At 47.0% G+C, this 16,490-nt stretch overlaps 1 protein-coding gene across 2 annotated transcripts in view; it reads right to left on the bottom strand.

Annotated features, from left to right (window-relative positions):
- Positions 1–1,297: 1,297 nt before the first annotated feature.
- The window catches only part of MET (MET proto-oncogene, receptor tyrosine kinase), a 152,315-nt gene continuing 137,122 nt past the window's right edge, over positions 1,298–16,490 (bottom strand). For both annotated transcript variants that reach the window (XM_038752346.1, XM_038752347.1), the window contains 6 exons: positions 14,069–14,146; positions 12,800–12,981; positions 9,604–9,713; positions 7,721–7,886; positions 3,912–4,048; positions 1,298–3,337 (listed from right to left, as the gene is read on the bottom strand). In XM_038752346.1, the coding sequence (XP_038608274.1) occupies positions 3,127–3,337; positions 3,912–4,048; positions 7,721–7,886; positions 9,604–9,713; positions 12,800–12,981; positions 14,069–14,146 (884 nt within the window). In that variant the 3' untranslated portion in view covers positions 1,298–3,126. The remainder of the gene's footprint in view (positions 3,338–3,911; positions 4,049–7,720; positions 7,887–9,603; positions 9,714–12,799; positions 12,982–14,068; positions 14,147–16,490) is intronic.

The raw sequence follows: 16,490 nt of genomic DNA, 5'->3' as shown, positions 1-16,490 counted from the left end.
AGCTCTCATCCTATCCCGTCTGGACTACTGCACTAGCCTTCTCTCTGATCTCCCATCCTCGTGTCTCTCTCCACTTCAATCCATACTTCATGCTGCTGCCCGGATTATCTTTGTCCAGAAACGCTCTGGACATATCACTCCCCTCCTCAAAAACCTCCAATGGCTACCGATCAATCTGCACATCAGGCAGAAACTCCTCACCCTGGGCTTCAAGGCTGTCCATCACCTCGCCCCCTCCTACCTCACCTCCCTTCTCTCCTTCTACTGCCCAGCCCGCACCCTCCGCTCCTCCACCACTAATCTCCTCACTGTACCTCGCTCTCGCCTGTCCCGCCATCGACCCCCGGCCCACGTCATCCCCCGGGCCTGGAATGCCCTCCCTCTGCCCATCCGCCAAGCTAGCTCTCTTCCTCCCTTCAAGGCCCTGCTGAGAGCTCACCTCCTCCAGAAGGCCTTCCCAGACTGAGCCCCTTCTTTCCTCTCCCCCTCGTCCCCCTCTCCATCCCCCCGTCTTACCTCCTTCCCTTCCCCACAGCACCTGTATATATGTATATATGGTTGTACATATTTATTACTCTATTTATTTATTTATTTATTTATTTTACTTGTACATTTCTATCCTACTTATTTTATTTTGTTGGTATGTTTGGTTCTGTTCTCTGTCTCCCCCTTTTAGACTGTGAGCCCACTGTTGGGTAGGGACTGTCTCTATGTGATGCCAATTTGTACTTCCCAAGCGCTTAGTACAGTGCTCTGCACATAGTAAGCGCTCAATAAATACGATTGATTGATTGATTGATTGATTCCACTAGACTTTAAAGATCCTTGAGGGAAGAATCATGTCTACAAACCCTATTAAACTGCACTCTCACAAGCGCTTAGTACAATGCTCTGCACACAATAAAGGCTCAATAAAGACAACTGACTGAATGATGAGATGAAACAGTGTGGCCTAATGGAAAAAACACAGGCCGCAAGTCAGAGGAACTGGGGTTTTAATTCCGGCTCTAATTCTGGAATACCCACTGTGTGACCTTGGGAAAGACACTTAACTTCTTTGGACCTCATTTTCCTTGCTTTTAAAATGGAGATTCAATATCTGTTCTCCCTCCCCCATAGATGGAAAACCTCATGTGGGACAGGGACTGCATCTAATCTGATTAACCCCAGTGCTTAGTACAGTATTTGGCATATAACAAGTGCTGAACAAATACCATAATTACTATTATGAGGAGAGGCCGGATTTGCTGGTAAAGTAAGGAATGAATAGTTGCCCCACAATAAACATGTCAGTAAGAACGATATTCCACCACTTTTATTTGGAATTTATGATTATATCCGACCAACAAATCTACACATTCAGAGTACCATTCAGCTCATTTGCAGGTATAGACATAGACAAGCATTTAATTCTGGCAAGAATCACATACTCTTAAGAGGTGTCCTAGACACGGCGTTAAGTTTATTAGGGAAGAGTTCATAAATAAGATGGTGTTCACATCGCAGCTTTCTCACACAGATATGCACAGGAGGAAAGTCTTTGATGACAAGTTTGGTTCCACAAACTCTTTGTTTTTCGAGTCCAAGAGGGATATTTCCGGAAGCAGAGCTTCTTGTCATTTCACAGTCTGCCGACACGCACTAGCCTGGGCATTGCTCTCTACCGGCAATGGGGACCTCCTGGGAAATATCTTCATGGCACACTGCAGATGTACCTGTAGACGTGCCCCACACTCATCAGAAAGCCTCCCGTTTTAATCCTGTCTCCTGAGAACAGTCAGTCTTTCTCAAAATCAGCTTCAGGGTAACATCCCCTCAGCATTGCTCACGGAGTTAATCCTTGGGTTCAAGCCAGGGGCAACCAGTGGAGGGGCGAGAGGGTATTAGCCGCTGTATCACAATCAACAGCGGTTCTGAAATCCCAAATCATAAATCCGAGTCCGACAGACCCTTTCGGAAATGTTCACAGTGCAGTATTTTGTGGCCCAACAATTATACGTCATTAAAAATAAACATTTTTTTTATAAAAATATAAAACTTTAAGCGTCGACCCCCACAAAACCTGTGATAATAACCTACACCACATGCGCTTTACAGTAGTCAGCACAGAATATTCCCCAGGAACAACACCCCACACTTGTCCTCTCTAAAGCTACAGTACTCCATCCTAAAAGGCCAGAAGCCTCGGCTACTAATGTTTTCTCAAATGGGTTTCTCTGCCCGTCTCAGAAATATTTACAAACCGCATGCCCCGATTTTCTTTCCGGAGAATAGTCAGCCTCGTTTTATAAGGTTCTCCGGGAACCCCCGATCCGACCGCCCCTGTGAAATCGGAGCTCGAACGAGCATTGCTTATCGGACGGTTGATTTCCAGATGACGACAATGCGCCATGCTGAATACTTTCCATACGGAGATCATTTAGAGTCCTCTGGGTTCAACAGGCAAGTACTCATGTTTACTTAAAAAAGGCATTCATCCTGTGTCATGCTCATAGGCAGCACTGACCACGTTATTTATGATTTTATCCCTGGACCGGGTAACTGTGGAAGAGCTCCCTTTCAGCTTAATGGACGCGGTAATTAAGATTAATGATGAACGGCGTTGGAGCCTCCATGACCCCACGTGGACATTTTGAGTTCGAAACATGGTCTCCACCTGCCCAGTGGCAGTTCAGACTTTGGCGGGACCCTCAGGGCAAAGTCCCGGGTCTTCAGGCTTCCACCTGAGGGTGTCCCGATCCCCGGACCTTGGCTAGGCATGGTGTCGGCCAGGGATCTACCGTCGTCCACTGCTGGTCTAGCAAACCTCCAGGCTCTTGCCGCCCCTATACGTGGAGAACCGAGTGGATGTGGGGCCAGCATCGTTGAACCAAGGCCACGGCTGGGCCCGTAGGAATGGATCCTGGAAAAGCTGAATTTCTTGCTTTCGATAACCTATCATCCAATCCTTACCCTAGTGCAATGTAGGCAGTAAACAACCCCCACGGGTGGGCGGTTTGGGGAAGCGGGGTTTTCCCCACAAAAAATAAAAAATACAGACCTCAAAAACAGACAGTGGACAAGAACGTTGACTTTTGGGAACCACCACAGGGGTGTCTCTGGCCAAACAAGGCAAGGGGGACATCGTCATGTGTCCACGACCCTGTCTGGGGCGTCCTGAGAGGACAGGAGGGATGGGTAGGGTGCCACGCACTTGACGTTGACGTAGGTGGCATTCACGTGGACGTAGTGCTCGCCGATGAAAGTGGAGAAGATGACCGCTATCTTTGAAACCAGTTCCGAGAAGGACGGGCGCATTTCAGCGTTGGGATGCCAGCATTTTAGCATGACTTCAAACCTGCGTCAGAGAGAGTGATAATAATAATAATAACGATAATAATAATAATAATAATTATGGAACTTGTTAAGAGCTTAATATGTGCCCAGCACTGTTCTAAGCTCTGGGATAGATACAAGTTGATCAGGTTGGACACAGTCCCTGTCCCATGTGGGGCTCACACTCTTAATCCCAATTTTACAGATGAGGTAATCGAGGCACAGAGAAATAAAGTGACATACTCAAGGTCACACAGCAGACCTGTGACTGTAAGCTCATTTTGGGCAGAGAACGTGTCTGTTTATTGTTGTACTGTACTCTTCCAAGTACTTAGTACAGTGCTCTGCACACAGTAAGCGCTCAATAAATACAACTGAATGAACGACTGAATGAATGTGACGGAGCTGGGATTAGAACCTGGGTCTTTCTGATTCCTGGGCCCGTGCTCTAACCACTAATCCACACGCTCTCCCCCCCAGAACACCCACAAGAGGCCGGTTCAGTACTTGTGCCAGGCACTGCACTAAACACGGTGAAGGGGATTCCGTGGAGGTGCTTCACGCGGCGGAGAATTTTGGGGATTATTGGTACTCACAGTGGGTCTGGGCAGTATTCTGGCTGCAGCAGCCTCCTTCCTTGCAGCAGGTAGACCGTTATATCGAAAGTGTTCACGTCGGGATATGGGGGAGCGCCTCGAGTCATCAGCTCCCAGAGAAGGACGCCGAAGGACCACTAATACAAACAACGCAAGACAAAGGCCCAGTGAGGGATGAGTTTGGACACGGAAACCGAAACGCGATCCAGTTCCTGGGTTCCACGGCGATGCAGATGGGCTTGGCCATTTCATAAAACTTCTCTTTCCTGTTTCTAACCCACTGGGCGGGTACTGGCAACACGGCCCCTTCTTGACTAATACGGCAACAACTCTGTGGCATGTTTGAACTAGAATGAGATAAAGGTATCTCTGGGCTATTTAGAACATAATAAAAAAAAACTGTACAGAGTATTTGCAGAGTAACCCAATGCACCCACCAGGTAGACATAGAAATTAAATGCTATCTACAATTAGTGCAATTAGACCTCCCCATTCACACCTCCCTGTTCAATGTACCAACATGTTTCTCCTAAATACACCAACTGAACATGGCTTTGTTTTGGAAGCAGCTGGAGGAGAATGGAAAACATGATGCTCTTCCCCAAAGCGATGACATTTTCAGGATGCCAGCCTCACTGAAATAGTTCTTCGTGGATTTGAAAATGCAAATCCTTCAATTAACTAAGGACCCATTCACACGCTAAAATCAGACTGACCCGCGAAAGTTGCAGGGACTGGGAAAATCTGCTTTGTCAATATGGCATTTTGAGCAGAAATAAATACCCAATTATTAGCTCCAATGTGCAGCTGTAATGTTCAACAGGTGAGTCAGGAGTATAGTCCCAGTTTGGAATTGATAGAAACAAAGACAAGAGCTTTTCTGCCCAGGCTCAGCTTGTTTTTGAAAGATAATTTTCCTCTGAAAAATGCTACTTCTGGTCTGGTTTTTCAAGAAGGTGGGAACCCACTTACATGCACTGCCAACCCTATCCCAACAGGTAGAAGGCAACATCACCTAGTCGAAAGAGCACGGGACTGGAGGAGTCCTGGGTTCAAGTCCCAGCTCTGTTGCTGGCCTACTATGTGAGACCTTGGGCAAGTAACAACCTCTCCGGAACTCGGTTTCCTCATATATAAAATGGGATAAGGTTTGAATCATGGACTATTATCAATCTCATAACTTTGTATCTTCTGCTGCTCTTGGCTAGTGGCCTAATGGACAGAGCATAAGTTTTAATACTGGCTCTGCCACCTGCTTGCTGTGTGACCTTGGGTCAGTCAACTTCTCCTTACCTCAGTTTCCTCATCTGGAGAATGGAGTTTAAATACCTGTTATCCTTCCCCTTAGACTGTGAGCCTCATTTAGGACAGGCATTATAATAATAATAATAATTATGATATTTGTTAAGCACTTACTATGTGCCAAACACTGTTCTAAGCGCTGGGGTACATTCAAGGTAATCAGGTTGTCCCACGTGGGGCTCACAGCCTTAATCCCCATTTTACAGATGAGGCAGCTGAGGCACAGAGAAGTTAAGTGACTTGCCCAAAGTCACACAGCTGACAAGTGGTGGAGCTGGGATTAGAACCCACTCCCAGGCCTGTGCTTTTTCCACTAAGCCTACCCCACTACACAGTAAACACTTAAGAAATGCCTCAATTATTTTTATTATCCTGAATAATAATACTGAAGGGCACAGTTGTTATTACTATTAGGCATACAGGTAGGAGCATCATATTTTAAAGCCTCAGATTCCCTAGCTCACCCGAGCCTGGGAGTCAGAAAGTCATAGGTTCTAATCCCGCCTCTGCCGCTTGTTTGCTGTGTGACCTTGGGCAAGTCCCTTCACTTCCCTGGGCCTCAGTTACCTCATCTGTAAACTGGGGATTGAGACTATGAGCCCATGAGGGACAGGGGCTATGTCCAACTTGATTTGCTTGTAACCACCCTAGTGCTTAGCACAATGCCAGGCACATAGTAAGTGCTTAACAAATGTCAAAATTATTATCATTATTACAGCTGAACCCTACTCTGTTGTCTGTCCCTTGGTCTACATACTAAGAAGCATTTGGAGTTTTCCACCCCATCACTGCCAGGAGGGCCAACAGAGCTAGCTAAGAGTGGTGGTGAGAGGGAGCGGGAGCAGACGTAATGTAATTTATTGAGCGCCTGCTGTACTAAGCACTTCAGGTGTGAATCAACAGGCTCTTGAGCCAATCGGGGGGCACAGGTGCGGGTATCATCTCTTGGAAAAGACACTCTGTCCGTGTATCTTCAACCTAACCTTTTAGCCCTTCTGTACTGAAACGCAACAAAATGTGCTGCTATTATACGCTCCTAACTTAAGCCAGTTAGGAAGTGAGTTCCTGTTAGTGCTACTGAAATTCGGGGGACTTCTGGGAAATTTTCGTCCATCCCCTTAAGAGTTGCACCCTGCAAACTAGGTCAAGAGAGAGATGAAGTGCCCTCCTAAAACATCCCACAGTGAATATGAGCCAGGGTGGTGATGAAACCTCCAAGCCCAGTCATACTGCTGGGAACACTGTGTTGCATGCTAATATGAGATTTCCTGATCCGAGGAGTTAAAATGGCTCTAGAAACTACTGGGTCATGTTTCAGCCCCTGGATGCTTGCCAAGACCCAAGTTCCCCACTAGAATGAATCGAAGAGTAGTGAAGGAGGCTTCCAGGGCTGAGCAGAGAATCCAGGATACGTGGTTTAGTGGATAAAGCACGGGCCTGGGCAACAGAAGGACCTGGGTTCTAATCCCGGCTCCGCCACATATCTGATGTGTGACCTTCACTTCTCTGTGCTTCAGTTACCTCCTTTGTAAAATGGGGATCAATAGGAGCCCCATGAGGGACAGGGACTGTGTCCGACCTGATTAACTTGCATTTAGCCCAGTGCTTAGAACAGCGCTTGGCATATAGCAAGCACTTAAGTACTATTGTTATTATTATTACAACTTGAGATGTTTAAACAGAGGAGCAGACCAAGGTGGGAAAGAGGGCCGGGTGAAACTTAGATGAAAGGGTCAGGGAGGAGAAGACACTTACTCTATACCCATTTCCCATCTCAAAGAGTCAGAGCAAAATATAACATTTTTTTTCAGGTAGTGGTAACAACACATACTCCGGAAATTCTAAACTCTCCAACAAGTTAAAAGCTCACAGAAGGCAGACCTTCTCCTGGCAGCTCCAGTTCTCCTTCGCAGTCTCTGTTACTTGTGGACACCTAGTGCTCTTTTCGGGACTTCCCGTGAAGCCATTCTGGTGTTGACAGTGACCCTCTCGAGCATCTCATACAAGGGATCGAAGATATTTCAAGTGAAGTCAGCTAGTGGGTCTCTGACAAATGACCAAATCCGGTGGAAAGGGCCCGAGGGTATCAGAACATCTTTGCCTTCCCTTCTCTACCGTCCCGTTAGCGGCGGCGGGAGGGGTAGTGACCATCCCACCCAATCGGATGGCTACCCTGACAAGCACTGGGCAACCCAACTTAATTAAGCACTTAACACAGTGATCTGCCCACAGTAATCGCTCAATGAATACCACTGATTGATTTTCACCCACCAAGGAAGAGACAATCCAAGAGCTGACCATCACCCTCAAACTGGTCCCCTCTTGGAGGGCTGGAGACCGAAAAGGAGAGTGCGTTGGAAGGAACCTTTAGACTGTAAGCTCCTTGACGGGGGTGGGGAGGATCACGTCGATCCAATCCTATTGCATTGTACCCTCCCAAGCGCTTAGTACAGTGCTCTGCTCACAGTAAGCGCTCAATAAATACTATTGCTTGATTGATTGATTACCACATCTGACTTGGAGGTGAACTTCTGTGTCTGCAGACTTTCGAGAGCCATCCATTTCACAGGCAGCTTGGCTCCCGTTTTATTGTGCACGCTGTAATATTCTTTATCGTACATATCTCGGGCCAGGCCAAAATCAGCCACCTTGACAGTGAATTTTTCATCCAGCCTATCGAAATGACAAAATTGATTAGTCAGAGCGGAGTAAGCAGGATTTATAATCAGGGCGAAGAGTTCGTGGCTCTGGACGTGCGACTGCTCTGTTGGAAACCCATAACTTTTGGAAGGGACGCTTGATCCGACCCCTGTTAATGAGTGATCCTTGTGACAGTGTGGTCTAATGGATAGAGCACAGGTCTAGGAGTCAGGAGGACATCAGTTCTAATGTTGGCTCTGCCACTTGTCTATTTTGTGTCCTTGGGCAAGTCACTTAACTTCTCTGTGTCTCAGTTACCTCATCTGTGTCTCAGTTACCTCAACTGTAAAATGGGGATTAAGACTGTGAGCCCAGTGTGGTACAGGAACTGTATCAATCATACTTATTGAGAGCTTACTGTGTGCAAAGCACTGTGCTGACCGCTTAGGAGAGTATAACATAACAATAAATGGACATATTCCCTGCCCACAATGACCTTACAGTCTAGAGGGGGCTTACAGCTCAATTATCTTGTATCTATCCAGTGGTTAGTACAGTGCCTGGCACATAGTAAGCGCTTAACAAATACCACATTTATTATTATTATTATTGTTGTTATTTTATGCTCCAAATCCAGAATTGCAGCTATTGACTACTGTACTTCAACTCCGCTGGCAAGAACAGAGTGTGTTGCATTCAGGCTATGATTCGGACACTGGGATGTATCACTGCTTAGGGAGAAAATCCGTTCCCAGTTCTCCCTCCTACCTAGACTATGAGCCCCATGTAGGAGAGGGACTGTGTCCCACCTGATTATCTGCTATCCATCCCAGAGCTGAGAACAGTGGTTGGCAAAGAGTAAGTGCTTAACAATGCCATAGTTAATTAACTGGACAGAGCAATCACCAACTTTCACCCCTTCACTGAGGGCTGACAGGATGCTGGACATGCCACCATTTTCCTTGTACGGCTATTCCTCTAGTTCCCACCTCACACGTGCTTGCCTGGGGATCTGCACATGGATCCTCTTCATCTAACATGAGTCCCATGGAATATACGACCAAACATATTTAAATGAGAAAGGACTTCAAATGGCTGGTAGAATTTTCTGTCAATCAGCCTGGCTACAGAGGTGGTCTGTCTCTCTCCCCTTTCCCTCCCTGCCCCCCACCATCACCCTATCATCCACCAGTCCTAAATCAGTCTAGAAATCGGGGCCAGTCCTGAGTCCATCGGAAGCTGTGTCCTCAGCAGACCTGGTACTGAGGCAGGAGTGTGGGTCTCTGTACCCCATCTCTGACCGCCACTCGGGACCCAGCTATCCTAAACCCCAATTCATTCTCAGACAGCCTCTCAGGCATGATGTCGGTTAGGCCGACTTCTCCTTTAACAATGAAGAAGGGTGAAAAGTATATTATTCTCCCTACCGTAAAGAAATCTAGCATAACATCTCAAAATTAGGCACCAAGGAAAGCAAATTTCAGGAACAGCTGTTTAAGTCCCCTACACCCCTGAGGATTTTCTTTTAATTTTTTGATTGATGAATCCTGCGAACCCAATCCTTGCTCCGCATGCTTCCAATCAACTGGAAACGGAGGCTGAATGAGAACTGCAAACTGTGGGGTGCCGGGGGTGGGGACACTGACCTTCCTGTTTTCCTCCGCTCCAAAGGGGCAGCCTGGATACACTAAGTGCTTAGTACAGGGCTCTGCACACAGTGACATTGATTCATTGATCGATTAATACTTACATACAATTACGGGCAGCCAAGTCTCGGTGGACAAACTTTTTGCTGGCTAGGTATTTCATACCTTTGGCCACTTGGAGGCCAAATCCGATGAGGTCTTTCACGGTGGGATTCTGAAACGGAAAGATGCAAAAGAAAATGAAGCCCACAGCTCTCGTGCTCTGACCACAAGTAGATTTCTGAGAAGCAGCAGGGCCTAGCAGAATGAGCATAGGGCCTGGAAGACAAAAGACCCGGGCTTTATTTTTCATACGGTATCCGTTAAGCGCTTACTATGTGCCAGGCACTATACTCCATGCTGGGGTAGATACGAGATAATCACTTTGTTTTTTATTTTGTTTTTAATGGTATATTAATCACTATGCTCCAGACACTGTACTAAGCACTACGGTATATACCTGTATATATGTATATATGTTTGTACATATTTATTGCTCTATTTATTTATTTATTTATTTTACTTGTACATATCTATTCTATTTATTTTATTTTGTTAGTATGTTTGGTTTTGTTCTCTGTCTCCCCCTTTCAGACTGTGAGCCCACTGTTGGGTAGGGACTGTCTCTATATGTTGCCAATTTGTACTTCCCAAGCGCTTAGTACAGTGCTCTGCACATAGTAAGCGCTCAATAAATACGATTGATGATGATGATAATGATGATGATGATACGGTAGATACATGACCTTTGGCAAGTCGCTTCACTTCTCTGTGCCTCAGTTAGTTACCTCGTCTGCAAAATGTGGATTAAGACTCTAAGCCCCACAAGGGACAATCTGATTATCTTGTATCCAACCCAATGCTTTGATTAGTGCTTGGCACATAGTAAGTGCATAACAATTACCATAATTATTATTAATTACTATTATTATTATTATTATGCGCTAATCAGATTGGAGACAATCCATTTCCCACATGGGGTTCACAGTCTTAATCCCCATTTTACAGATGAGGTAACTGGGGCACAAGGAAGTCAAGTGACTTGCCCAAGATCATACAGCAGATGACTGGTGGAGCCAGGGTAAGAACCAAGGTCCTTTGACTCTCAGGCCCTTGTTCTATCCGCTAAGCCACACTGCTTCTCTTTCATTCATTCATTCATTCAATCATACTTATTGAGCGCTTACTGTGTGCAAAGCACTGTACTAAGCGCTTGGGAAGTACAAGCTGGAAACATATAGAGACGGTCTCTACCCAACAATGGGCTCACAGTCTAGATCATCATCATCATCAGTATTAGAAGGATGCCAACTGTGTGCAGAGAACTGTACTATCAATCAATCCCATTTGTTGAGCACTTATGTGTGCAGAGCACTGTACCAAGCACTTGAGAGAGTACAATATAAATAACAGAAGTGGGAGACACATTCCCTGCCCACAGTGAGTTTACAGTCTATAGGACTATACTGAGTGCCAGTTCTGTTTAGTGTCCTGGTCTAATCACCTAATCTGTGCAGAACCCTGTTCCAGAATCAAGCTAAAGGTGCCAGCTCTTTCACTTTCTTCTATAAATTCATGGTTAATTTTTCCATGGTGGGTCACTGGAGGGAAAGTCCTGGATGTACAGGAGGAAATTATGGGTTGTCAGCTGGTCTATTTTTAATCATGAAAAGCAGTCAGGCGTAGTGGAAAGAGCACGGCACTGGGAATCAATCAATCAATCAATCAATTGTATTTATTGAGCGCTTACTGTGTGCAGAGCACTGTACTAAGCGTTTGGGAAGTACAAGTTGGCAACATATAGAGACAGTCCCTACCCAACAGTGGGCTCACAGTCTAAAATCAGACGACCACCCTCTCCCTTAGATAGTGAGCCCCATGTGGGAAAGGGATTGGGTCTGACCTCATTATCTTGTATCTACCCTAGAGCTTAGTATAGTGCTTGGCACAAAGTAAGTGCCTAAACACCACAGTTATTTTAATGAGGATGGGGGGGGCAAGACAAGAACATTGCTCCTCCAAGCATCCTGTTCACGCTGTTGGAGGTGGAGTCTTTAGCTGGTGAACCACTGGTCTTCTGACCCACCAATAGCATCTCTATTCCTCTAAAGAGCTCAGACTGAAAGGGTCCCTTAATTTTTAATCAAAGGAGAGGCAGTGTGGTCTAATGGCAAGTACATGACTCTGGGAAGCCAGAGACCTAGTCTATGAGAAATACCGTGGGCTAGTGGATAGAGCATGGGAGTCAGAAAGACTTGGGTTCTAATCCCAGCTCCACCCCTTGTCTGCTGTGTGACCTTGGGCAAGTCGTGTCACTTCTCTGGGCTTCAGTTGCCCCATCTGCAAAATGCAGACTAAGACCGTGAGCCCTATGTGGGACATGGACTGTGTCCAACCTGATTTTCGTGTACCTACCCTAGCGCTTAGAACAGTGCCTGGCACATAGTAAGAACTTAACAAATGCCATCATTATTATTAGTCTAGTCTCTTACACCTGTAAGACCTTGTTCAAGTCACTTATCCTCTCTGAGCTTCAATTTCCTCAATTTTCTGTGTGGGACACAGACTATGTCCAACCTGATTAAGTAGTTACCCCAATGCTTAGAGCAGTGCCTGGCACATAGTAAGTGCTTAACGAACACCACTATTATTATTATTATTAGTAGTAGTAGTAGTAGTAGTCTAGTCTCTTACTCCTGTGAGACTTTGTTCAAGTCACTTAACCTTCCAAAGTCTCAATTTCTGGTGGGGAGAAAAGTCACAGATAAGTAATGCGAAAGAGCTGGCAAAATTAAAAGCACTTTCTACCCGTTCAAGGGATGACTATTCTTGAAGTTTTGGTGGGCAAAGAGCAAGCTCGGGTGACCGCCGCTCCCGACCGGATCGGCCGATACTATCTTCCGAGGGCAGGGGGCCAGGCCGCGGAGAGGCCCTGCCATCCCCTTTGCTGGGTGGCGGTATCCAGGACTGGCTAATCTCCCCTGGGGCTGGCTGAGTGGGGTTTTGAGGCTGGGCAGAGGGCCAGCAACCCCTCCTGTGGGCGAGAACCACCATTCCCGGCCATCTGGCCCTGTCCATCCCCCACCGGAGCCCGAGTCCCGAGATGGATGGCCGAGGGCAGGGCGTGGAATAGATCAATGGCCAGTGCTCTGAAAAATGAATGACCCTTTCCAAGCATTTCTTGACAGCTGGAGCAGGGGGCTCCGGACCGACCGGAGTCAGGGGGACCACCCTGCCCCGGCTTCTGGGGCTCGCACTTACGTGTGATTCGTTCCTTATGAAGTTGCGCAGGTCTCCGTGCTTCATGTAGGGTAAGACCACCAGGGGGGACCCCTCCCGGCGGAGGCAGATCCCCAGCAGCGAGAGGACGTTGGGGTGGCTGAAATCCTTCATGATGATCCCCTCGGTGAGGAACTGTGACACTTCCTCGATGTCGGTGATTCCTGTGGAAATCAACGGGGTGGGGAATGACTACAGACCAGCAACGCGGCGCTGAGGTCGGAAGGGTTTCAGAATCAGTGGGGCTGAGGGCCGGGGTTGGGGGAGGCAGGGAGACTGAAAAACCACACAGTCAGCAGGATCTGCTCTTGGTTCTGGTCACCCCCACCCCAAGGAGGGACTGAGGGTGCTGGTAGACATGGCCGTGGGAGTTCAATTTTTACTCCCTACACAAATGCACGAAGGGATGAAAATCCAGCACTCCAACTTCATCAGGGAACAACCCTCGGGAATCCGAGAATGAGGAGTGGTTTCTGAGACCCATCTATGCCGGGTACCTAAAATCTAATCAGACTTAATGTTTCCTAACGATGGCTAGCAGGAGTTATTCGGCATCTGATTCTACTTTCTGCCTCCGCAATCCTTAATTCATTTATGTGGATCGCTTCTCTCGGGGATGCTTATTAAGCCGGAATAAAATTCATGGAAACTGAGGTACAGGCAGCTACAGCTCCCAGATAAGGTCCAGGAGTAGAGTCAGAGGGTGGGAAAAAACACACATCTCAGTCTTGAATTCAGCCTGCTTTCCTCATTCGCTCTGGGGAACACATTCGTAATGCTCAGTTTGAATATTCTTCCGTTCTCAAATAATAATGATTTAAAATTTTGCTTTCACCAAACTTTTCTCCTGCTCCTCCCAGTCCATTTTCTCTTGGTAAGGGGAGTTGTGATTTACAAAGGAAAAGTCACAGTGTCATGCCCAAGGTTAAATTAGGAATGAGTCACAGCCGCTGTGGGTGCCAACGTTTCTCTAATAGTCTCCAAAAATTTCCCTTGCAAAACAAATATTAGGAGCCAAACAGCCTCCTGCCACCCCCTCCTTCCACCCTGGTCTGAGGCTCTCTTCTGGAGAAAACATTTAGATGAGAGTTCTGTCTGGATAGATATTTCAGGCTCTGGCCCACCCTCTCCAGGGGTAAACTGGACTTTTCCTCACGTGGAAGTGTAAACCTTCCTTTCCCTGAAAGTTAGCTCCCACACTACCATCAGAAATCAGGAAAGGGGAAGTCACTGTTAAGAAATGTAACTCACTATTCAAGGATTTCACAGCACAGTGGATTTTTTTGTCATTATCCAACAGAGTTCCGTGATACACACACCCAAAATGACCTGTGGGAAGAAGGGAGTAAATTAGTCTTTAATTGAGAGGCTTTCCACTACACAGAAATGGCATCCAGTTCACAAGGAGCTCTGTGGATTCCAAATTCCTCTGGTGCAAACATAATTAATGAAGGCTACATTTTTCAGGCAAAATTATGGCCAATTGAAGGGTGATGCCATATCTACTTTGGACAGACACAATCCAGTTCACACAAGAACCTTTGGAGATTTGCTAAATAAGCATTCCAAATATTTTATGGATAGGAAAACCAAGCCAGGCAGAGTCTCTTCTTAATATCCAGGTAGCCCTTTGTGATTTTGAAAATAAATTTATCCAGGCAAGGAAACAGGTGAAAAAGCCAGCTGTATGAATGCTAATTAAAAATAATGATTTATAGACTCTGAGAAACAGCATGATCTGGTGGATAGAGCACGGACCTGTGAGTCAGGAGGACCTGGGTTCTAATCCTGGCTCTGCCACTTGTCTGCTGTGTGACTTTGGACAAATCACTTCACTTCTCTGTGCCTCAAGTTCCTCAACTGTAAAATGGGGATTGAGAGTGTGAGCCCCATGTGAGATAGGGACGGTGTGCTTGTATCCACTCCAGTGCTTAGTACAGTACCTGGAACACTGTAAGCACTTAATAAATGTTATTATTATTGTTAGTCTTATTAGACTCGCAGAATCCCAAAACCAGAAGAGACTTCAGGAGGTCAAATGGTGAAATCCTCTGCCTCTGGGCAGCTGAAAAGATGGTCTAGGACAGACAGGTCTATTCTTTCAAGATCTCCAAGGATTGAGACCCCATACCCTCCCTTGGTTGCCCACTTCAGTGGGTTACCATATCCAGAGTTGGGAAGTCCATCCTTCTGTCCAACCAAATTTCTCCGGCTTTAAGTTCATTGAAATCCAATTTCTCATCAGTTTTCAGTGAGTGAGGAAGCTAACAAGTCCACATCATCCTAATGAAAACTGTTCATGTCCTTGAAGACAGTTATTCAATTGTCTCTAGCAGTTGACCAGTGAACTTGAGATACAGTGTGGCCGAATGGAAAGCGTCAGAGGATCTGGGTGCTAATCCTGGTTCCACCACTTGAGACTGTGGGTAAGTCACTTAACTTCTATGTTTTCTCATCTGTAAAATGGGGATTAAATCCTACTCCCTTCTACTTAGACTGTGAGCCCTGAATGGGACAGGGACTGTATCCAACCTGATTACCTTGTATCTATCCCAGTGCTTAGGACAGTGCTCGGCACATAGTAAAGTGCTTAGCAAAAACAAAACGAAACAACTGTTTGGAAGCCACCAGGGCCCAGCCTGCTCTGAGCCCTGTGGTGAGCTCCTCAGGCCCCTAACAGCCTCCCTCTGTCCACTGGTGACCACGGGCATCCCAAGGACAAGAACTGTGGGGAGCTGCAGATCTGGACCCAGAAAGCCACCGCATGTTCTGGCCTTTTCAGGAGGGCTCTGGGAGCCCATAATGCTTCTTTCTGCTGGCTATGGAGCAGAAAAGCTCAGCTTCCACCCCACTCTGGGAACAGAAAGTGCGGGGACCTGGAACCCCCTGGAGCTACTAGCTGCTTGTGGAAGTTTTTGAGGATGCTGTCATCCTCGACTCCGCTCTCTCATTCACCCCTCACATCCAAGCCGTCACCAAAACCTGCCAGTCTCAGCTCCGCAACATTGCCAAGATCCGCCCCTTCCTCTCCATCCATACCGCTACCCTGCTCATTCAAGCTCTCATCCTATTCTGTCTGGACTACTGCATCAGCCTTCTCTCTGATCTCCCATCCTCGTGTCTCTCTCCACTTCAATCCATACTTCATGCTGCTGCCCGGATTATCTTTGTCCAGAAACGCTCGGGGGCATATTACTCCCCTCCTCAATAATCTCCAGTGGCTACCAATCAATCTGCGCATCAGGCAGAAACTCCTCACCCTGGGCTTCAAGGCTCTCCATCACCTCGCCCCCTCCTACCTCACCTCCCTTCTCTCCTTCTACAGCCCAGCCCGCACCCTCCGCTCCTCCGCCGCTAATCTCCTCACCGTACCGCGTTCTCGCCTGTCCCGCCATCGACCCCCGGCCCACGTCATCCCCCGGGCCTGGAATGCCCTCCCTCTGCCCATCTGCCAAGCTAGCTCTCTTCATCCCTTCAAGGCCCCTACTGAGAGCTCACCTCCTCCAGGAGGCCTTCCCAGACTGAGCCCCTTCCTTCCTCTCCCCCTCGTCCCCCTCTCCATCCCCCCATTTTACCTCCTTCCCTTCCCCACAGCACCTGTATATATGTATATATGTTTGTACATATTTATTACTCAATTTATTTATTTATTTATTTTACTTGTACATATCTA

This window comes from Tachyglossus aculeatus, chromosome 10 (assembly GCF_015852505.1).
Source record: "Tachyglossus aculeatus isolate mTacAcu1 chromosome 10, mTacAcu1.pri, whole genome shotgun sequence".
Taxonomy (NCBI): Eukaryota; Metazoa; Chordata; class Mammalia; order Monotremata; family Tachyglossidae; genus Tachyglossus; species Tachyglossus aculeatus.
This window is presented reverse-complemented; position numbering and strand designations above follow the sequence as displayed.